Here is a 23,793-nt window from a genome sequence, read left to right as displayed (position 1 = left end):
CAAAAATAAAATAAACGATTGTATTCGTAAAATCTATTATTATTTAATTTTTTGTAACTAAATGAAAATTAATTAATTATTAAATAAATTCAATAAAATAAATAAATTTTTATATTGATGATTAGTGATTTCTAAAATTTTTAAGTACTTAATTAGAAAATATTAAATTTTTTGTAACATTTTGTATTTGTAACATTGCAGAAAATTATTTGGATGTTTAAATGCTTGTAAAATATTGTTAACAATAAAATTTAATAAAAATATTTTAATTCAAATTAACAATTATTATCTAAACAGTTTTAGCCGATTTTATTAATGAATATTTGATGTTAATCATTATAACAAAAAAAAACATTATATGTAAATTAAAAATTAAAAATTTTTTACTTGATAATTACTTCGATAGCAATTTTTACTTAATTACTACTAATTTACTTAACACTAATTTAACAATAATATCAGCATATTCAGATCAATCGTATTGATCACAATCATTGTCTATTATGAGGTCTGCCATCATTATTTCTATCCTCCATATTTTTGTGAATGTAATAAATTGTCATTGTCCATTGTAATTATATATGGAAAGAAAATTCGGTGTCATTACTTAATAAGAATGAATGATACGCAGCTGTTTACCATTGACTCATTTGTTCTTTGATGAAAAATAGTTTCTGTCTTTCACTCATTTTTCCTTTCATTCATTTTTTTTGTTACAATGATGACAGGGGTCTATATTTTTCTTTTTTTTGTTTCCTCCTTCCTTCTTAGTTGGTGTATTGAACTCAATGGTATATTACTGTTGTGACGTGCCTCTAAATACAATTCAAAGAAAACGCCTTGGATATCTAAAATATTATTTTAAAAATTATTTATTAATTTAAGTACTTAAAAATTATTGAATAGAAATTTCAAAAAAATAGGGAAAAATTGAATAAAAATACATTTTGGGCCTATTTAAATTATATAAAATTGAAAAAAAAAATAAACAGAAAAATTAAATTAAATTAACAAATTAATTATAAAATTAAAAAAATAACAATTGTTGTAAGTTAACATTATGAATAAATAATTAATTTAAATTAAAAATAATTTTTTTTTTTGTTTTTCATAATAATATTAATTAAATAATATAATAAAATTAGAAAAATATGTATTTTCAATAAATATTAAAATAATTTCTATTTTTTGTTTAAAATTGTTAATTTTCTTATTTTTTTAATAAAACAAATTTTAAATGTTGAATATTGTAATCAATATAAATAAAATTACAAAAGAATATTTTTGTCATACTTTCTTATGAATACATCTAAAACACCTATTTAATGGAAATTATAATCCTATAAATAAAAAAAGAAAATATATTATTAAATAATAATAAAATCGAGAAAAACATTTCCTTAAGGGAAAAAATAGCAAAGAAAATATACGTTTTTTTTTTAGTATGTGTAAATTTTTTGAGAACATCTTGTAAAAAATAATTAAAAAAGCATTATGAATATTATATAATAATAAAATGTAATAAGTAGCATAAAATATTTTTAATTATAAATTAAATTTTATGATTTAAAATGTAATAGTAATTATAAAAAAACATAGCAAACACGTCATTTAAAACACAATTTTCATAAAATGCCAAGAAATTCGTAAAAATTTTTTTCATTGCTACATGTAAAATATTATAATGTATAAATATAATTTTAATAAAAATCTTAATTATTTAATTTTAATATTAAAAAATTAGTATTTTTATTTAATATGATTTCATCTTTAGTTAATTCATCGTAAAAAAGCTTGAAGTTTTAATTAAATTTTAGATACATATATAAATTAAAATTATTACTAAATATTAGAAAACATTTGATTTTAGTTAAAAAATAATAAAAATTTTATTCAATGACAGAGGCAAGAATAATTAATGTTCAAAATATTTAATTCAAAATATTTAAATACATATGAAGATATGTAAGTATAGATATTTACAAAATTTGTATATAAAATTTTCTAAGTTTATATAAAAAAATATACACGTGAAAACCCAACGAAAACTTATCCGCCGCCTGGCTAAATTCATTCAAATATCATTCAAATTTTTCATTACCAGTAGAAAGTAGCTCAAATATTTGTTCACAGATTGTTAGCACAATATCGCTCCGCCATCCTTTTATTTAGCTCAGTGCTCATTCGGTTTAGTTATTTAGTATAGATATTAGACTTACAATTACTTGTTAGATGAGTTATTGCAAAAATAAATTTAAACCTTGATATACCATAGCAAACCTTTTTATAATTGAATTTTAGACCATTGTGTGATGTGTATAACTTTCTCGACATAGTTCCTAGTTTTGTATAACTAATTTTAAGCGCAAAGTTTAAATACGAAGAACTATAAAACATTTGCAGATGCTTATTTTATTCTTATTGTAATCCAATTGAAAATCTTTGTTTAAATTAATAATTAAATTGATTAAATACTTAGAATCAATAACTACAGTCTAAACAAGTGATTTATTCTTGATCAATTTGAATTTTATAATAAACAAAGACATTATTAAAAAACAAACAAATTTTATTGTGATTTATTGTAATAATTTCCTTTTCTTTTTTTTATAAAGTACCCATATTTTTGAGTTTACACTTTAATTTTTATAATATTTTTTTTAATTTAGGAAAAAAGCTAATTTAAAAAAAATATGTATTGTATTAATTTATTTTTACCTGCATAGCTTAATGCAGATAAATTATTAAATTTTGAAAATAAAAATTTTCTAAACGTAAATTCAATAAAACAGAACTACGACCAAAAATATATTTAAAAGAAAAAATTCTAACAATTTTTTTGTAATTTACGAATTAAAACAATTTTTCTTTTTTTATGATGTATAACATATTGCACAATAGTTTTCTAAGACTCTACAAAATCAACAATTTTATTTATTTTTTCAATAACTTTGCGCGATATTTCATTTTTTTTTGCTATATTAAAAACAAACATTTTGAAATTTAATACAATAATATTTCTTTTGACTTAAAACTATTAAGATATTCTTAGTTTTTAATAGTAATTTTGCAACATTTGTATAATCTCCAGTTTTTTTTTTTACTTTTTAATGATCCAAAATACGCATATTGCCTGATACAATTTTATTTTCTAATATTGCTCCAGCTGGTATATCAATACGATCACCATGATTAGCAATTATAATAACAGTTCCCTAAAATTATATTTATGATTCATATTTTATAAAAATTTGCGAATTGTTTTAATTTACCCTTAATGAAACACCTCTGCCAAATGTTACATCACCAGATACTGTTAAATGATCTAATTCTATAATATCGGGTATATTGGCAAAACGTCCCAAAAACTCTTTAACTTTAGAAAAATGATTTTCACCCAATTTTACTAAGGGTGTTGATGGGAACATACGTTGTGGTGACATAACAAGACTTCCATTCTTTAAATTATATAAATTTGACATAACCAATAATAGATCAGATGTTTTTTTAACTGGTAAGAAACGTGAACGTGGTACATTTATACCGATACCACCATCAAAACATTTCATAGCGGCACCAACAGCAGTTTCTAATTGTATAACACGTAAACCATTTTCCAATGTTTTATTATTAATAATTATTTCCATATTTAATCCCTTTTGATTAATAACGCGATCAATAGCTAAAAAATAATAAAAATAAAACGTAAGTATTTGATTTTCAATAATTTTCAAGAATTTTGATTATATAAAAATTTAGTTCTAGCTTCGTGTCTAAGAAATGTTAGAAATTAAAATTACCTTTTAAATTCGCCCAAATATTATTGGTGTTGAAAAACTTAAAAGTTTTTACTGATTTAAAATCATCAACATGCTCTTTTGATACTTGTGCAATTTCCAATAATCTCAATTTATTTTCAAATTGAATTAATGTACCACCTTTAACATCAGCTCTTGTTTTATCTGTTACTTCCATAACAAATTCAATTGGTTTCTCATTTTTCTCTTCACCAATCAATTTATTTAAAATATTTAAATCAACTGTTGCACCTAAATTATCAACATTTGATAAGAAACAATATTCTCGTCCTTCATCAATAAATTTCTTTAATAAACCAGAACTTTGAAATGATTCATAAAAATCACCATGACCGGGTGGATACCATGCTTCAATATCATTTTCAACATTAAAATCTTTTGCAATTGGTAAAAATGATTCACGACTTATACGTGGAAAACAACTTTGATTAAATGTAAAAATTGGTACACGAAAACCTTGATATTTACGAATAATTTTTTCAGTATCTTCATCTGTATTAAATGAATTCATAAGAATTAAAGGAACATTTGAATTGTAAGTTTTATTTAGATGCTAAAAAAAAAAAAAAATTAAATAAATTAATATTACAAAATAGCAAAACAAATTATTTTGCAAATTTTACCTCAATTTGTTGGACAGTTAAATCTAAAAATGTTAAATCTGATCTCACTGGAATTACAGATTTTGGTCCATGACAACCCATACTGGTACCAAGACCACCATTCAATTTGATAACAATTAATTTATCCAACATTTGTTTTATCTAAAATTTAAATGAGAATTAGAATTTACAAATAAGGTAAAAAATATTAATTTTGTTTTACAGCATCATCATTTTTCGGTGGTTTCAAGCTATTGTATTCTTTCACAGCTTCTTCTGGCAGTTTTTGTATTTTACTCCAATCAATTGATGGACCCTCTAAAAAAAATCAAAAACATTCAAATTTTAATTTTTACTTTTAAAAACACATATTAAAAACGTTGTATACTAAAAACATTTCTTTACATTTCTTTACCTTCTTGTAAGAATCTACCAAAAAGATCTGAGAAACGTTTCATTTCATTAGCAAGTGCCAAACGTTTTTTATCTGATGATGTTTGTAATAATTTATCCAATTCATTTTCCAATAATTGTAATGCATCACGTTTAGTTACTTCATGAAATTCTTTTGAATCTGATGGCACTCTTTGGTGACCTCTAACCTAAAATTAACAAAAACAAAAAATTTTATGAAATTTAAATTCCTTGCAAAATATACATATAATTAAAGTGATGTATAAAATTACAATCATTTTTCAAATTTATTTCTATTAATAAAATCGAGTCGTATGAATTTATTCAATCTTAGACTTCCTAAGAATGCAGGAAAAGGGCAATACACCTTATATTAAGACAATTTATGAATTAACACTTATGAATTAACATGAAATAACATTATGCACTTATGAATTAACACTGAAATTCCATAAGATAATTATAGAATTAATTTCACCCAAACGTAAAAATGTCTGGGTTCAATGAATATTATTTAAAAAATATAAGATTGACAAGTGAAAGATTTCACTTTCTTTTACTGCGTTTTCATTTTTATAAATTGTATTTGATGAATATTATCATAATATGTACATATGTATGTACCTTTGCAATATTTTATCTAAAAATTCTATAAATATTTTTTATATAGTTGCTGGAAACTTGAACATATGATATTTAACTAATGACGTACATTATAGGAATCTATTTTTATCGTTGAATTTTAGACAAAAAAAAAATATTTTGCTTAATTGTTTACGAATTTGTTAAAATAACACAAAATTGTGTATATTTAAGTAAATAAAAGCGGTTGGGTTTACGTAATTCAAATTATAAAATATTTATTCTAATTCTTTAAAAAAAACAAAGAAAAAAAGGGGGCCCGTTCGACGAAAATTATTTATTTTTTTGTTTTAAAATTAATTTTGCCAAAAAAAAAAATGTCAATATATCATAAAATATTGGAGTTTATGAGGAATATAATGAGAAATTTTTCAAGACAATTCCAATGAACACTTTGGAAAAAACTTTTAATCGGTTGACACTACAATATTCAAACTTTACAACATCAGAGAGACTCCTAACAATGTTTTATATCAAATAAATTTCTGAAAGCCGTAATTTCAAAATTGCTGTAATACAACTTATAAGCTGAATTTTGTATTAATACCGTATTACTGCAATTATCAAGTCATAACCACTTTGACATAAACATTTTTCATTTCGTTTGTCAACTTAAATTTGTTACAAAATTAATCTACTTGAAAATCAAAATATATATATAAAAAAAATAACAAAATTTTAAAATATTAATTAAATATTTTTAGTACCTTATCTTTTATAATTTCTTAGCATTTATAATTATTTAAAAAGGTTAATTATCATACTTAAACGAATCATTATATACATGCTAATACTATGGATCTACGTCTTTATTACTAAAATTAGCAATTTAAAATACCTTACTTATTTATGTATGCTCCGTTTGAACAGAAAACAAGAAAAAACGAGAAAAACAATAGCGCGTGGTAAAAAATTTTGTAAACAAAGTAATTTACATAAAAAAACAGCAACAAAAAAATTTAAAAGCATATCTGGAGACGTATGAATTAAAGATATTCGTAGAAATAACAACATTGTTGTGTACACTCTTTGAAAAATGAAATTTTTAAACTATCATCAGTTTAAAGCAAGCGAGCAAATAAAAAAAAAAAGTGAAATAATGTAAACAAAAGAGCGATTGTTATTTAACTTTACAATTTACCTTGACAACCTTGACCTTTTGACAAATGGTTCGTTCATTTTTCAAACCCCACAAAAAAAAAGTATGTCAACCAGCAGCCGGTATTAAAAATCTACGTCGGCATAAAGCTTTTTTTTATTGTACTGTTTAGAAATAACTCTATATTTTACGTTATCAGACTCTACCTCCACAAAATACGTTTATTAACATTTATTAACATGTAATTTTTAATCATCAACCTAAAATGGATTGTTAATATTGTAAATTAGTATCCAGACTTAATAGCTAACCTTATAATAATTAGATTTGAAATTACATAGAATTAAGATAATTTGAAATAATTTGTTTTTTTCAAATCTAAAATAGAAATTCTAAACTAAATTAAGTATATTTATTCATAATTTTGCTAAGAATATTAATGCTAATTTTGAAAATTGAAATTTATTACCAATATTCACATGAAACGATGAAACGTATTTTGGTTTTTTAGGACTTTCCCAAAAAATATTAGAGAAAAAAAAGTGGTTATTTATTTTATTTTGTCAATTTGTCATTCTGTCTGTGGTAGATTTGTAATTTTTTGTTTTACAACTGTTTGATTGCTTATTTGTGTTTATATTGAAGGGAACAATTGGTTTGATTTGGTACAATAGTTCAGTTGCTTAGATGTGCTTGCAACGATTTTACAATCAAGCACTAATTACAAACTAAAACAATATGTCTGCCTGAATCCTTACACCCTTTAAGATAGAAAGCTAATATCTTTACTAAAAACTTATTTCTTTGGAAGAAAATTTTTTTCTATTTACATCTCTCAAAACCTTCTAAAACTTACAGCACCTCAAAGTATTAAAAATCCTAATATATAACTATTTATTGCATGGAAACGGCAACATTTTTTAAATTCTGCAAATGCAGACAGTATAGCAACATACATTAGAAAAGTGCTACTTTACAAACCATTTGTTTGATTCGACCTCATATTTACTTAATACGTACATAAATTAACTTTAAATTATTTATTAATAAAATTCGTATTATATATGCATAAGTATTTGAATTAGGAATTCGAATTTTCCCATATTAAATAATAGTTCGAGAATTTAATGGAATTTTAAATCGTTTTTAGAAAAAAATATTAAAATTAATTGATAGTTGTATATTAAAAATTGAAATGTTTTAAAATTAAAAAAACAATTTATTAGGTACAAACATACATATGTTGTACAAAATAAATGAAGGAAGCAGTTTTCTTTAATACAAAATATTTAAAATATCTATAAAGTTGTTGGATATCGAATATTGTTCATACATTTAGTTGAATGAAAATTAGTTCAACAAATGTAAAAAAAAAACCTCTGACTAAATCTTGTAAAATAATTATACATTAAGATTCATAAACGTAAGTTCAGTTTAAGTTTAATTCTATTCAATTAAATCAAACATAATTGAAACAGAATTAAACTCAATTTACAATATAGACTGCGAAATACGCAAAAGACGCGTAAATTTAAACGATCCAAGAATAAACTAATTTTGAAAACAAATCACGTAAAAATTCTTCTATTTTTTTTTCATTCTTTTCATATGTTTAAAATATGAATAGTATATAATTTTAAAATCATTTATCATACTTTTAAATATTCATCAGCTAATTAAAATAATTATTTTGAATAATAATCGCTCATATTATTTAAGAATTATACTTGTATAAATATAAACATTAAGATTTATTTACGTTATCTCATGGAATATTAAGAGAATGAAAAATAAATAAATTGCAAGTAATTAGTTATAAAATATTTTTTATAATTATTTTTAACTCTTTTCTTTTAAGAATATTATTTCCTTCTTATTTAGAATAAATAAGCAAAACACTATAATTTAAAATATCACACACATAAATTACATAAAATTATTTTTAATAACTTCATAATTGTACACTAAAAAAATAAATGAGAAGTTAATTTATTAATTGTATTAGAAGGTAATAAAAAAATATCGTAAATTAAATTGTTATAATTGCAGCGTAATTTGTTCGTTCTTAGTAAATAAAGATCAAACTTGGTAATTCGATACCATATTTCTGAAACTAAATCATCTTTACTTGTAATATCATACAAGTATTCTGGGTGTTACTTAATATTGACTCAATCTCATAATATCATTATATTATATAAGATTTTCTTAATTTAAACTTGATTATAAAATAAATTTAAAAAAATAAAATGTAAGTATGTATGTATATAAGATAATTGCAATACACCTACTTTTTTTTATTTTTTTAATATCGTTCAAATCTTGAATTTCATTTTTTTTTCCAAGCTCAAGTTCAAGTTCAAATATAATTTTGTTTTTTTTTTGTTTTGTTTTGATTTTGTTTTCTTTTATGAGAGAAACTTTCGTAACTATGTATGTACATGCATATGTATATAACAATTGTTGTATATTACATTTATTGTGTATAGCCATTTTAATATGTAAAGCAGTATAACACATTTTATATAAAATAACTTGCAATATTTATACTTTTTAAATAGGGGCGCATTATCATCCCTATGTTACGGAATAGAAAATGAAAGAAAATAGTTAATTCGCCGAATGACACCGAATTTTTTTTTCAAAATAAAATTGCACTGCATAATGGCAACTATTTTTGACATTTAATTTTTCAATAATGAATGTTGCATTCACAAATGTTGTGAATGACAAAGACAATGACGACAGGCCCCAGTAAATTGAACACTTGCAAATATAATTGCAAAACCCCAGTAATTGTAACTCTCTACAGTTCCATATATTAAATTGTTACATTCTACGTACATTCTAGAATTACGTCCTTTGTTGTAATGCAAATGGTAGGATTATGGAACGCCTACAATCATTTGACTTATGCTACACAAATAAAAATAATACAGCCCTTTGGGAATATATATCGTACATATAGTACATGTAAATGCAGCTTCTGATACAATAATATTTACATAATTAAGGTGAGGTAATATTTCATATCTAGAGAAAAAAAAAATTAGAGGAGTAGCGATAACTTTATTCCCCGGTTATATTTCATTTTTCGCAAATTGAATCCTAGCTTCAAAATTATTCAAGTCTTATAATTAATTTTGACTTTACCGCGGTACGCCATCTACAGTTTATTTTCAAAATTCAAATGTAAAATCATTGTATGAAATCGTATTTTACCGTAACGTAAATTTTTCCGGTATTTAGACGATTAATAAGAAAAAAAACTTAAGATTATGATTGTAATTTAATTTTTTTTTTCTAGTGTAAATTAATTGGTTTCATAAAATTACATGATTAATTACATATTAAATATTTACATACATATATAAAATAATTACCGCAGCAATTATAAAATGAAAAAAAAAATTTAAATAAATAATTATTCTCTCTCTCTCTATCTATCTATCATTAAAGCTTCTATTATTAAGGTTAGTTAAAGGTTAGTTAAGGGATAATCTTATCTTCGAAAAAAAATTGTTCTTATCTATGCATAAGAGGAAAATTATTGTAAAAAATTAAAAAAAATAATATTTTGTCACGTTTATTTTCTTTTTTCATTTATTTTTTTTTTTTTTTTCAAATGTTTAATTTTAGTTTAAGGTTAAAAACAAATAAGCGAATTTATTATACAGTTGACCAATAATTATTTTAATATAAAAAAATAAATAAATAATTTGCTAGATAACCGAGAGATTTTTTAAATAGAATAAATATAATTGTGTAATTTAATTGCATGTAATATATATATGTATATATTCTTTTAATATTTGATTACATTTCTGGAAGTCAAATGAAAATTTTAAATTAAAAAATATAATAAAATTTTTATTATTATAATTCATAAGTGCAATATATTTAATAAAAGCAGTTAAGTAATTTATAACCTTAATATTATTTGCCTTACTTATTACCACTTATTTATAGGATCATCCAGCATTTATCTAGGATTTTACGTAATTTATTATATGTATGTTAGTTTATAAAATTAATTAATTGCAAATTTCAAAACTAATCAATGCCATATAGAATATTGTTGGAAATTAAGTAAGTCCGAATAATTTTGTATAAATATCTCTGTAATATCCTCAATACCCTAATTACAATAATTCAAAATACACGCTAATTTGAAATATATGAAAACTTTTAATCGAATACTTAAAATTACTTGAAAAATATATTATGTTTTGTATAAATGCACTTATTACACAAACACAATTTGTGAATTAGTATGGCGCTTAAAAGACTCATCACATATCTAGTAAATTTAATGACGTAAGAAAGTGATTCGAGGTTATCTACAATATCATGTACCAGCCGTATGCTCCTACGGCTGGTGTATGATATTGTAGGGGCGAAGCTGGAATAAAATAAAGCAAAAAATTAATTTGATTACTAATAGATACTCGTATACAGGAAGATGACGCAGTTTTAAAATTTCTAAAAGAGGTACTCATTTTAATATCTTTAAATAATATGCTTAAACACAAGTGTCATATCAAATTTTTAAAATCAATCTAAAGAAATTTATATAAAAATTTTTATGTGAAAAATATTTAAAAAATTTCTTAGAATTAGGCGCCGCCCTTAAAAATTCAAGAAACAAAAATTGTGTTAACAGACCTAATTATTTATGTTCAATATTAAAAACTACAAATTTTACGATAAGAAGGAAATAAAATATTACGATATATTTATATTTTGAGCAGTAAAGTATGGTACAAAATATCGTTAGAACAAATACAGAAGAAACAAAATATTAAAAAAAAAAAGAAAAAATATTTTTTTAATGTGAAAAGATTATTGGTATAGTTACTTATATGCAAACATATATAAAATTTATGGTATTAACGGTAAAACGTGTAACGTTGCTTTAGAAAAAAATTTAGGCGGTAAATTAATTTTCAAAATTTTCATTAGGTATTTTTTTTTTTCTTAATTTTCAGTATGTATATAGACTATACTATTTATAATTTAGAATATAATTGAGTAAAAAACGCAAAGCACAAAAATATCTAGGTCTATTCAAAAATTATTGGATGGGAAGAAAATTTATATAGTCTAAACACGATTTGTATGTACCAAAATCACGACGTCGCCTAATTTGAATATTACCTATATAATATATGTTAATATATCAAAGACTAACTTTAATATTACCTAATATCAAATGCTAACTTGGATATTACCCATTATATAAATACTCCTTTGCGGTACAATAAAAATTTGATATATTTCATTCTACTTACATTACCAACTAATATTTCCAAAAAAAAAATGCCTCGTGACTCTGGTTATTTTTCAAAAAACTTCTACAAGTAAAAATTTTAAATCGAAATTTTAAAATTCGATATACTTATTGTAATGTACCCATATTATTTATTCTTAATAACTTGTCATACAATTACACAAAAATTCTAAAATAAAAAAGACAATATTTTCATAGCTAAAAAATTTAATGGAGAAAAATTGTTAAATTTTATATTTTTTTCCTCAAATTTTTAATTTTTTTTTTCTATTACATGCGATAAAGATAATAGAAAATTATTAACAACATTATTATTAGTTATGGGTACGGCAACAAAATGTTTTTGTTTTATATTCGTTAAAATTATAATAATAAATGAAAATAATTTATAAATTCAAATTAAAGTATAGGAAAAAAAAAAATTATAATTTTTTTTTTTTAATTTTGTTTGATAACAATAATAACCTTGATAATCACACTACATACATAAATGTTAGGTCATCTAAAATAAAAAATTATTACTGTCTATGCTTATTTTCTGAAATAATAATAATAATAAAAAAAAATTCTAATCTGAACATAGATGCCTAAAAATAGATGCCAGAAGGGAAAACAAATTATTGTCTATATTATGATTAAATTTTTAAATAATCAAGAAATAATCGTAATTATAAAAAGTTAGTTACAGAATCGTTAGTAAATGAGCTACAAAAAAAAAAAACTTAATATCGAAATTTTTTTATCAATTTCCTGTAGTAAAAAAAAAATTCTATATTTCATATATTAATGAAAATATTTGTAAATTTTTAAAAAAAAATAATTTACTTCAAATTCAGAATGAATTTTTTCCCATTCATTAATAAAATAATTTATTAAATCTAAACATAATTGCTTATCTAATTGATAAGTCAAAAGTAGTGACAGTGCTATTACTACAATATACTGCATGAGTCTTATAATTGTACAATCAACAATATTGTATACAATATTGTAGAAGTAAAAGATTGCTAAAATATATTAGGCAATTACATTAAATATTGACAAAATATAAGAATAAAACATAATTAACAGTATAACAGTATACGAAAAAACATTTTTTTCAACATTGTACTTATGTATACATCTAGCTAACCTTTATCAAAATTTTAATTTAGATATTTGTTACTTATTAACTGCCGAACAAAAAATTATTACTGAGGGTAGGGCTTTATTAATATCTTATATTCATTTATTGTAAAAAAGTTAAAGAAATATAAAATTTTCAAAAGAAATATGTATGAGTTAATAAAATATAATCTAATTACATTGGTTTAATTTAAATAATTTAATTTATTTAAATAAAAATGCATATGATTTTTCACAACCTTCGAACAAGTTTTCCTTTACTAAAAATATTCAAGTTATACATAGGGTTATAAAAAAAAGAATCAACCAAGTATTTCAATTTCATATCTTTAATTAAAAATTTTTAAATCAGGGCCTGTTAGCATTTTTTTTTGAATTAATTAATCAAAAAATTTGCAGATTTATTTATTTTTTTGTGTATTAACAATGAAAACACTAAATAAAAGTAAAAATGATTGGCTTAAATACGGTTCAAATTTCAATTTTATTTTAATTAAAAATATAATTATCTAATTTCTAATCATAATTTATATTACAGTTTTGCAAAAATGTTAACTATTTTGCATAAATATCAAATTTGTATTTACAATAAAATATGTAATTTCTTTTTATATATTTATTAATATTTTAAATAAATAATATTATTTTTTGTCCAAAAATTTTCTCAATTATTGATTTATAGTACCTATACTTATTTATAAGTTAAGTTACATTTTGCAATTAACTACAAATTTTTAAGGAATTGTTCTCTAATTGACAATTTCAAATCAAATATGTAATTAAAACATTTTAAAAATATTTATAATTAATTGCAATAATATTTAACTACATTTTATAGTCTGTAACTTACTCTTTCTAAGAGAATATCAATGGGACGAGTCATTTTCTTTCCAATAATTTTTTCTAATTCTCTTCTTATTATTTTTTATTTATATAAATTCCTTTTACAGTCTCACGTTTAAAATATCACGATTTTTTATTTTATTATTTTATTATTTTTTTTTATAAAAATGCACTAAGAATTTTAATAAATTAATTTAAACAACAACAACAAAATAGTATTGAAAATTATTAAACAATTCTTAAAAAATATTTATTTAAAAAATTCAATAACTTTTTTTTTTTTTGATTTTTCTTGTTTTTTCTTATTTAAATATTAAAATAACAATTATAAACACTAATTTCATTTACTCAAATATTAAAAACAATAATAAAATTTTGAATTTTAATTTTATTCTCTTTCTATTAATTTCTAAAGGTTCAAAATTTATAATTATTAATAATTAATTTAAAATCGATTGTAAATTTTTGAAAAAAAAATTTTAAATTCTTTTATAAAATCTAGTATATACCCGTAATTATAGATTTAGAAAATACCTATAATATATAATTATTATTATTAAAACTTAATTATTTAATTTCAGCTTATTTACAAAAATAAAAATAACAAAGAAAAAAATAATCTTCAAACTAAATTCAATTCAATTGTAAATATTAAATTTTTTTTTAGTTTGTCATTTATACGAGCGCCGTGCATCAACTACTGACAAATTTTATGACGAACTTCAGTATTTTTAATTAAAGACTAGAATATTTTTATACATACATATAAGTACATAGTACATTTTGAAGCTCTAAATTATTGTATAAATAATATATAAAAAGTAATATAAGAGTATAACAATTGTATATTTATTGAGTTAATAAGTAAATTATTTGTATATATATATGTACATACATATAAATATATATTTATGTGAGTCTCTACTCAAGTACAATATGAAAAAGAATACAAAATTATATTGTAAAATAATCACGCTTCAACTTTAGAACAAATAAAATATTTCAGAAGAGAAACATTTTTGTTTATAAGTACTTATATGCTCGTATACATTCATATATACAAATAGAAAAAAGAAAACCAAGTTTTTTTTATTAATAATTGTGAGTTTTTTATTAATATTATGAAAAAAAAAAAATGATAAATTCATTTTTTTTCAAGTGGAAAATTTAATTTTTTTTTGTATTTTTTAGGTTTGCCATCACAGAATATATTCAGAATATTTTCAAAGCTTAATTTCAATTTTAACTATAGAAGAGTTGCTTGTGTTTTATACAAAGTTCTTTAGTGTTTACTTGTTGTTTTTCCTTTTCCTCTTTTTTACTTGTACTCACAGAAACAGAAAAAATTTTTAATTTATTTTCTTTACATATGATTTCTTATCAATAAAACTCATATGTACATACATATGTGAATATATAGAAAAAGTAATAAAATAAAACACAAACTTGGATAGTGATGATAACCATATACATATTGAACTGAGGGTAATAATTGGAATAAATTAAAATTAAGCAGTCATTATGTGCTTTTCTTTCCTCTAATAAGTCAATTATATTTGAGAAACTGGCTCGTTTCTAATGTAAAAGAACACATTAATGAAAAAAAAACAGCATATAATTTGGCAAACCTTATCAATTTTTTGAAAAAGAAAAATTTATTATCTATAGTAAGTACAAAAAACAAAATAATTATTTAAAATAAAATAAAATTAAAATAAAATATTGTTGCTTGTTGCGTTGTTGCTTAACAAAATCATGTTGTTAATTTTCACTTTTAAAATTTCAATTGAACTTTAAAATAAAAAAAAAAGCAGAAATCGAAAAAAAATATAAAATTTTGTAATTAACAGGGTGATTCAATAACAGGTACAATATTATATATACGATCTTTTAGAGGGCATCAAAAATGCATAGTTTTTGTTTGGAGCCACATATACAGTGTCAACAGTTTCCGAGATACAGGGATTTTAATCAAATTTCTTTCCCAAACTGGTTTTTTTTTTTAATTTATTTTCAGATTTTTTTAATAGGGCTAGTAAAGAACTTGAAATCAACATATTATTTAATTTTGTATTTTATGTACTTTCGGAGTAGGTACCAAGATTTTTTTCAACTTAATCCAATTAATTTTTGAATTGTTGAATTTATAATTTTATATTGTTCTCATTACTGAATTACCTTGCATATACTTATAATGTATACTATATTTATTATGTAGTATACGTAATTACATATAATATTATGATTAATATTATTAATCATAAATTTAATAAAAAATAAATGGAAAAAAACTAAATTACTTACATAAAATTATAAAAATTTACAATTTATTTTATTTTCTTACTTCTTTTCTTTTAAAAATTTTTCATTATCTTTTTTTTTTAAATGATATTATTTTGTAAATTTTCCATTTATTTTATGGCATTTTTTTTATAATTTTATTAATTTAATCAATTATTTTTTTATTATTTCATTTTAGGATGAAGATTAACCAATCAATTCATTTCGAGTCATCAAAAGAGAAATAACTTAAAGTTTAAAACGAAATCGAAATTTTTATTTTCAATATAAAATTAATTTAATATAAAGGAATTAATTTATTAAAAAAAAATAATATATTAAATTAAAATGTCATAATAAGGGTATTTAAGTTTGTTAATCATAGATTAAGCATATTAATATAAAAAATTATATCTATGCACTTGTTAATAATCAAATTGAATTCAACTTATAATTTTAGAGTCAATTAAATTAAGTTTTAATTAAATTAATAAAAATTTTTATTTAAATATACATATGTGAATATATTTAAGCATAAAATTCTTAATAAATTATTATTATTCTCTAATTTTATTAAATAATATTTAAATTTGTTATAATATTCAATGGTGTACTATCAACCGAAACTTATGTTGTCGGATAGGAAAATTATTCTATTGAAAATAATTCTATTAAGAAAAATAACATCTTAACCAAATTTTTGAAATTTTGATTTTGAAATGGATTTCAATCACTTTCAAGATCAACTATCCATAATATATTAAATTTAATATTCTATTAATTAATATTTATTTATAAGTTATTAATTGTTAACTATAGATTGTTTTGATTTCATTCACATACATGGATACTACCTAGATAGAAACCCAATTATTTTATTTATTCAAAAATTATAACAAATTTCTGATTACTTTGCTGTATTGAAATTATAATGGGTAGGTATATTATCATTATTACTATTTAGTAATAATTATATATACCCATTAAAAAATCAATATAAATCAAATATATAAGTATGTAGGTATATAGACATGATAAAAGAAAATACTAATTTCGGAAATTTTCAAATAATTAAGCTTATATGTACATATTGTCTTCTACCCACTTAGCCATCAAATTTATTCTTATCAATAGAAGCTTAAATCTACCAGATTTTTTATATTTTTCTACCAGATAGTGTAATATCTAACAAAAAAATTTTGATTTATTTATTTCTTGTTATGATAATAATAATAATAAGTAAATTATACCTAAATCTAATAATTTTTGAGACTTCATTTATTTATTGTAATATGATCAACAAAAATTTGAACAACACTAGCTTTAAGAACTTATTATTGAAACCCACCCACAGTTCACAGTTTTTTATACATCTCAGAAAAATTTAAAAAAAATTATTAGATAACTACTTAAATGTTATGTTAAATAACAGATGAATTAATTACAAAGTTAATTAAAAAAATTTGTATATGTATGTAATATACCGGTATGTATATGTATGTAAATAAGCATACTACCTATTTCTGTATGTTTAGGAACTTATAATTCCACATTATTTTTCCCAAATATCTTAATTAAATAGCTTTTTAATCTGCATAGGGTAATTTTCTAGTTTCCGGACACTCACCGGTTTTCGGACACTTTAGTGGTTTTTTTTAAATAATAAGAAAATTTCAAAAGCTGCACCAAAAATCCATTAACATTTTTGTTTCGTCTCATTATTTTCCGCCATTTTGTAAAATAATATTTTAATAAACTGTACATTATTAGTCTGAAAGTTGTCTTGAAAGTGAGAAGGTTGAGTAGTAAGTGATAAAAGTGCAAATTTTCTAAAAAAAAAATAACAAACAAGTTGACGGAAAAAGTAAGTTTTTAAGTTATTTTTTATAAAATTGTGTGATATTATTATATATTTGTGTTGGAAAAACATTCAATTAACTTTTAAAAGGTTTATTTTTTTTAAAATGTTAAATATTATTTTTATTATTAATAGTCCGCTTTCTAAAACTAAAAAATTACATGAATTTTAGTTCCCGGACACGATTGTCCGAATACTGAAAAATTACGAAATTTACAATTTGACAAATCTTTATGCATGATAACTTAAATTTGCATATTTTAAAGTTACTTTCAAATTTTTAGCCTTTAAATTCGTAAAAATTCAGTTTTCGGACGCGAAAAAAACAAATATGGCTACTTGTCCGAAAATTAGTATACATGTAACATAGCACTGTTTATTTTCCGGACAACCTCTTTTTACTATGCTAAAGAAACCTATCTACATTAAATTTTTTCGCCGTCTTACCAATTCGTTTTCAACTTCTTCAGCAAAATGAACGGGGACAAAATTAATCAAAATTCAACAAATATTCAATCGAATTGTGCGAAAGATACCGGAAATAAAACAGGAGCTGCATTAGAAGATATCCGAAATAATAAAATAAGTATTAGAGCCGCAGCAGAAAAATATGGGATACCCCGCTCAACACTGCATGACAAATTGAAGGGCAAAACCCCAGAAGGTCCCACAACTAGAGGTCCAGATCCTGTTCTCACTAAAGACGAAGAATTACAAATAGCTGAATGGTGTGGAAAACTAAGCAAATGTGGATTCCCACTTCAAGTTGATGATTTGCTTAATACAGTGGAACAAATTTTGAAGCACACTGGACGAGCAAATCCATTCAAAAATGGACGTCCTGGTAGAACATGGCTTCGTGGTTTTTTCAGACGAAATCCAGGGTTATCGTTGAAGGAAGCAGAAAATATCACCAAGGGTCGTGCTGTTGTTACAGAGGAGTATATCAAAAAATGGTTTCAAGATCTTTCAATTTTTCTTGAGAGTATAAGTCAAACTACTTTACTAAATGACCCTAGGCGGATCATAAATGGTGATGAAACGAGCTTCAGTTTGTGCCCAAAAACAGGCAAAGTCATTGCTCCCAAATCATATAAAAATGTATACCAAATACAAACGGGGAACGAAAAGGAAACTTTGACAGTGCTTTTCGTTTGCACAGCTGATGGCAAAGTTCTACCCCCAATGGTAATATTCCCGTACATTAGACCACCAAAAGAAGTTGTTGACAGTGTACCTCAAAACTGGTTTTTGGGACGTACAGAAAGCGGTTGGATGCGTAGTGAAACTTTCTTTGAATATGTGGCAAACTGCGTAAATGTTTGGATTGAAAAACAAAATATTCCACGTCCGGTATTGTTTTTTGTTGATGGTCATAAATCTCACTTAACCATGGAGCTTAGCACTTTTTGTGACGAAAATGGTATAATTTTATATGCTCTTCCTGCTAACACGACCCACATAATGCAGCCACTGGATGTGAGTGTCTTTAAGCCTTTAAAAACAGGCTGGAAGGAAACGGTTAGAAATTGGCAATCAAAAAATTTTGGAGTAGCTTTAACAAAGAAAACATTTTGTCCTCTCTTGGAGGAAACAATTAATCAAAATCAAAATCTTAGTACGAGCATTATAAATGGCTTCAGAAAATGTGGACTAAGTCCATTTGATCCGAACTCAATCGATTATTCAAAATGTGTGAAAAATAATATCGAGCGTGTGCTTTCAGAATCATGTGAAACTAGAACTTCTAATTATCCAAATGTTAATGAAAAGGATATTAGTCTTGCAGAAAAAGTTAAATATGCGATGGAAGTGATAAAGTTATCTCAGAAAGAGCTTGAGAAACATCAAATTAATTTGAACGAAATTTTAAATGTTTTAGAGAATATCAATACTGAGCTCCCATTTACTGAAGAAGATAATTTACCGAAAATCAATGAATCAGAATTTGTCGATACTGATACAATCGTACATGCTGAGGATTATGTTAATGTTTTAGATGAGCAGGAAATTTTAAATACTTTGCTATGTTCCGACGCCGAAAAGTCTGCTCCAAGTACTCCAAAGCAACCTTCAAAGCAGCCAATATCGCTATCAAACCAAAAACGCGAAACGACCCCCAAAAATACAAATTTTATACCAGGTAAGGTTTTACTTAGAACTATGAATAATAATTTTAATTCAATTTTTTTCACAGTTGCTACAACATCATTAATAACTAGACGATTGTCCTCCAGCTCAAGTATTTCTAATGTAACATCAGGTAAGCCACAAAATAGTGGAAAAATTAATCAAAAAATTAAGCAAATTCAATAATTCTAGTAACTTCTCCAACAACCCCAATAAGTCGACCATCATCCTCTCGCTCATTGCAAAAACATTTGTTTTATCCAAAATTATATAGCTTTTATTCAAAAAGAAAAAATAAGACGGAAGATCGTTCTCCAAGTGCTATCTCATCTTCAGCATGGAGAGAGATTTATGCCAAAAAGGAACAGGAAAAAATTCAAAAAGCTGATGCAATTAAACAAAGAAAATTGGAAAGATTGCAGAAAAGGGAGCTTTCAGTTAAAAAATCTGAACTCAAGAGAAAATATAAAAAATCTAACTATAAAAACGTTTCCTTAAAAAAGGAAAAGGAATAATACACTAATTTTAATGCAAAAAAAATTCCAAAGCTAATATGTAAAAGATATACATAAATAATATATAATATAATGTAATTATTTATTTAAATAGGTTAAAAACTATAATATACAGTTAAATCTATGTAAACAGAATCGTTATGTAAAAGTTAATATTTTTGTTTTTTATACTAATGTACTATGAATTGTTAAAGTATTTGTTTTTATTTTGAATAAAAGTCTGAACTCAAATAATAAACTCGAGTTAATTCTCGAAAAATATGTGCTTTCTATAAACACAATTTTTTACTTATATTATTAAAAACCTGTAAGAGAAATTCTTGTTGTCCGGAAACTAAAATTTTCCTGTCCGAATAATAGAAATTTATGTCTGGAAACTGGAAAATTTGACACTTTTTTTTTAAACCTAAATATTTTATATACCATTCACAAAAATGTCATCAACCTGAGCTTTTTTACATAGTAAATTTGGTAAAGTTTAAGAAAAATGTGATTTTACAACCGCACATCTTATTTTGGCAGAGTGACAACCTTCCAAAGTCAAAAAAAAGTTATTCGTCCGAAAACTGGAAAATCACCCTATCAATTAAATGTATAAACACATTTATTTCAAAATTAATGTTACAAACATAATATGCATGTACATACCTACATATAAATAAAATTTTATATCTAATAATAACGGATAATTTTATTTCCCGTTTCAAATACCGAAATGTTTTTGATACATTTAATAAATTTTAAATTTTATACTAATGTTAACAAAATTTATATATCAACTTATTTGTTAAAATAATTAAATAATAATTGATTGTATATTACTTATTTAGTTATATATGTATTTCTGTACATACATATATGTAGAATATACATATTTCACATTATGGATATACAAAGAAGCTACATTCAAATTAGGTACCTACAACAATATTACAATTTAAGACAATGTGAATATTTTTATACAATATGCATCCAAATATCTAAGGTCACATCAAGGTCATACAGGACCAAAGTTATTTGGCGAAGAATATTTTTAAAGCGATATAATCAACTTGAAATTTATAATTAATATTTCATTAAATATTTCTTACCTTTCCTTCATTTGGAACATTTAACATTGTGCTTTTTTTTTTATTATAATTGTACTATTTTTTAATAGAAGAAAATATTAAAAAAAAAAAATTCGAAACTTATATTGACACCACACTTATAATTTATAAAATTGCCAAAAAAAAATTAATATACCTAGTGGTATATAATATGTATGTAAGTATAAAATATATATGTAGTATAAATTTAGATTAAAATTTGAGCAGAGAACAAACAACAAAGAACTATACAAAAATAAGAAAAATAAATAAATGAGATGAAAGCTATCTGACAGCAAAGAAATCACACTGAACACAAATGTACAAACATTTAGAAAAAAATAAATAAAAACAAAATTCCATTCCCAATTCCCCAACAATAATGTTGACATCTAGTGTCAAAAATTAACCAATAAATAAGAATAAAAAAAATTTATGTGAATTTTATTTTACATTATCTACCTTAGAACATAGAATGCTTGACATTTAAAGGTAAATTCTATCATCTTTAATTTTATTCATCGATATCTCCCAAATAAATAAATAATATATGTAGCTAATATAAATAAATAATATAACTAATATAATGTGTCAAATATGACAAATACACTTACATATACGACTTTTATCAAGTTCAGATTAAATCGCAGATTTTATCGGAAATGTAAACAATAACTGAAACACTTGCATAATGAATAATTTTCGATTTTCCAATAATTAGAACTTTGAAAAGCATTAGTTTCCAGTTGTATTTGAATAATTATAATTTATTCAAATCAGTGATCCAATGGACCAAATCATGTATTATGTATGAAAAATTTATATTTTGAATTCTCTTAAAAAGTTGATTAAAAATGCTTCTAGGTAATTTATAAAATTTTTTTGTTATAATTATACAAGTTTCAAGTTTATTGGTTAACTGTCACACAAAATATTTGACAATTTTATTATTTATTTACATTATACAGATACATTTTCATTTACAGTTTCTTTAACTTTATAAACAAAGAGCTAAAAAGTAAAAGTTAATAAATATTTAACGTCTGGCAACTAAGACTTATTGCCTTTTGATATTTGAACATTATTAAAGAGAAAATTCATTAGAACAAATTAACATTAAAATGGGTATTTTCTTGTCGTGTTGTAGAGGATCTAACGAAGAAGAAGATTCACTTACAGTTTCTGTGGTAAATGATTGAAATAAAAAACGTAATTTGTTAAAATGAAAATCTACATAAGTATATGTACACATACTTTTAGGAACAAAGAAGGAAACAAGCAGAAGAAGCTGCTGAAAGAAGACGACTTGAGAATGAAAGACGTGGCATAAAAGATCCTGAAAAATTCAAAAGGCAACAGGTGATATAAAAACTTCTTGTAAGCTATGTATCTATAAATTAAAAACCGGTTTATTATATATATATATTAGGCTAAAGCTCAAGAAATGGAGAAACGAGAAATGGAAGCAGCGAAAATTGGAGGTGGCAATCCCAATTTGAGAGTAAGAAAATTTAGAAAAAAAAAGTTATTTCAAATAATAATTCCTTTTAATTTTTAGTGGACCCAAGACTAAGATTATTTTCGAGACTTTAAAAAAAAATATTATGGAAGCAAATCCAAAGAAAAGATTTTGATGTTTGTTGGCTTTAACTACACGACAGTTATTTGTTTTTAATACTTAAAACTACATAATGTGTGTGTGCAATATATTTACATATTTTACATTTATTGCATTAAGTGCTAATATTGTTTTATATATTTTTACTTACAACTTTTCTACATACATATATACTTTATTATATTATAAAGAAAATACGAAAATATATATATATATATTTATAAATGTTATAAAAAAATTTTGATATATTTAAAACTTACACGAGCCTCTGAAGTAGACATAGTTAAGCACCAAAAAATTAATAATATCGATTAAACACTTAAATGGCTTTCTTTAATAACTGAAAAGGTGAAGGAACTTCATTATGACCAATATTTATTTACTTGTAGCGATTGACTAAGTTGAGTATAAATTTTCTAATATCTATACCTATGAATATGCACTTTTATAGCTATAGTTAGTTTATGTTGT

At 22.8% G+C, this 23,793-nt stretch overlaps 3 protein-coding genes across 5 annotated transcripts; 2 read left to right on the top strand and 1 right to left on the bottom strand.

Annotated features, from left to right (window-relative positions):
• Window positions 1-2,548: 2,548 nt before the first annotated feature.
• On the bottom strand, window positions 2,549-22,102 carry LOC129606962 (UTP--glucose-1-phosphate uridylyltransferase). Of its 2 annotated transcripts, none has more exons than XM_055517615.1 (7): window positions 21,708-22,102; window positions 4,836-5,022; window positions 4,644-4,738; window positions 4,442-4,582; window positions 3,801-4,371; window positions 3,273-3,682; window positions 2,549-3,215 (listed from the first exon to the last, which is right to left on the bottom strand). In XM_055517615.1, the coding sequence occupies exons 1-7, from the start codon at window positions 21,732-21,734 to the stop codon at window positions 3,108-3,110; spliced, it is 1,539 nt and encodes a 512-aa protein (XP_055373590.1). In that variant the 5' UTR covers window positions 21,735-22,102; the 3' UTR covers window positions 2,549-3,107. The 2 variants fall into 2 exon arrangements, with proteins under 2 accessions (XP_055373590.1, XP_055373589.1); XM_055517614.1 differs by lacking the exon at window positions 21,708-22,102 and adding an exon at window positions 13,841-14,067.
• Window positions 17,605-21,698, top strand: LOC129606961 (uncharacterized). Of its 2 annotated transcripts, XM_055517613.1 has the most exons (3): window positions 17,605-20,114; window positions 20,169-20,234; window positions 20,294-21,698. In XM_055517613.1, exons 1-3 carry the CDS (start codon window positions 18,446-18,448, stop codon window positions 20,614-20,616), a joined length of 2,058 nt encoding a protein of 685 aa, XP_055373588.1. In that variant the 5' UTR covers window positions 17,605-18,445; the 3' UTR covers window positions 20,617-21,698. The 2 variants fall into 2 exon arrangements, with proteins under 2 accessions (XP_055373588.1, XP_055373587.1); XM_055517612.1 differs by having other exon boundaries at window positions 17,605-20,234.
• Window positions 22,103-22,673: 571 nt separating the features above from the next.
• Window positions 22,674-23,575, top strand: LOC129606913 (uncharacterized). Its single transcript, XM_055517544.1, has 4 exons — window positions 22,674-22,891; window positions 22,965-23,063; window positions 23,134-23,205; window positions 23,263-23,575. Exons 1-4 carry the CDS (start codon window positions 22,826-22,828, stop codon window positions 23,275-23,277), a joined length of 252 nt encoding a protein of 83 aa, XP_055373519.1. The 5' UTR covers window positions 22,674-22,825; the 3' UTR covers window positions 23,278-23,575.
• Window positions 23,576-23,793: the final 218 nt, after the last annotated feature.

The sequence above is a fragment of the Condylostylus longicornis genome, unplaced genomic scaffold (assembly GCF_029603195.1).
Source record: "Condylostylus longicornis isolate FDR11 unplaced genomic scaffold, ASM2960319v2 ptg000022l, whole genome shotgun sequence".
NCBI classification, from domain to species: Eukaryota; Metazoa; Arthropoda; class Insecta; order Diptera; family Dolichopodidae; genus Condylostylus; species Condylostylus longicornis.
Note: the sequence above shows the minus strand (reverse complement) of the source record. Positions and strands in the feature narration are given on the sequence as shown.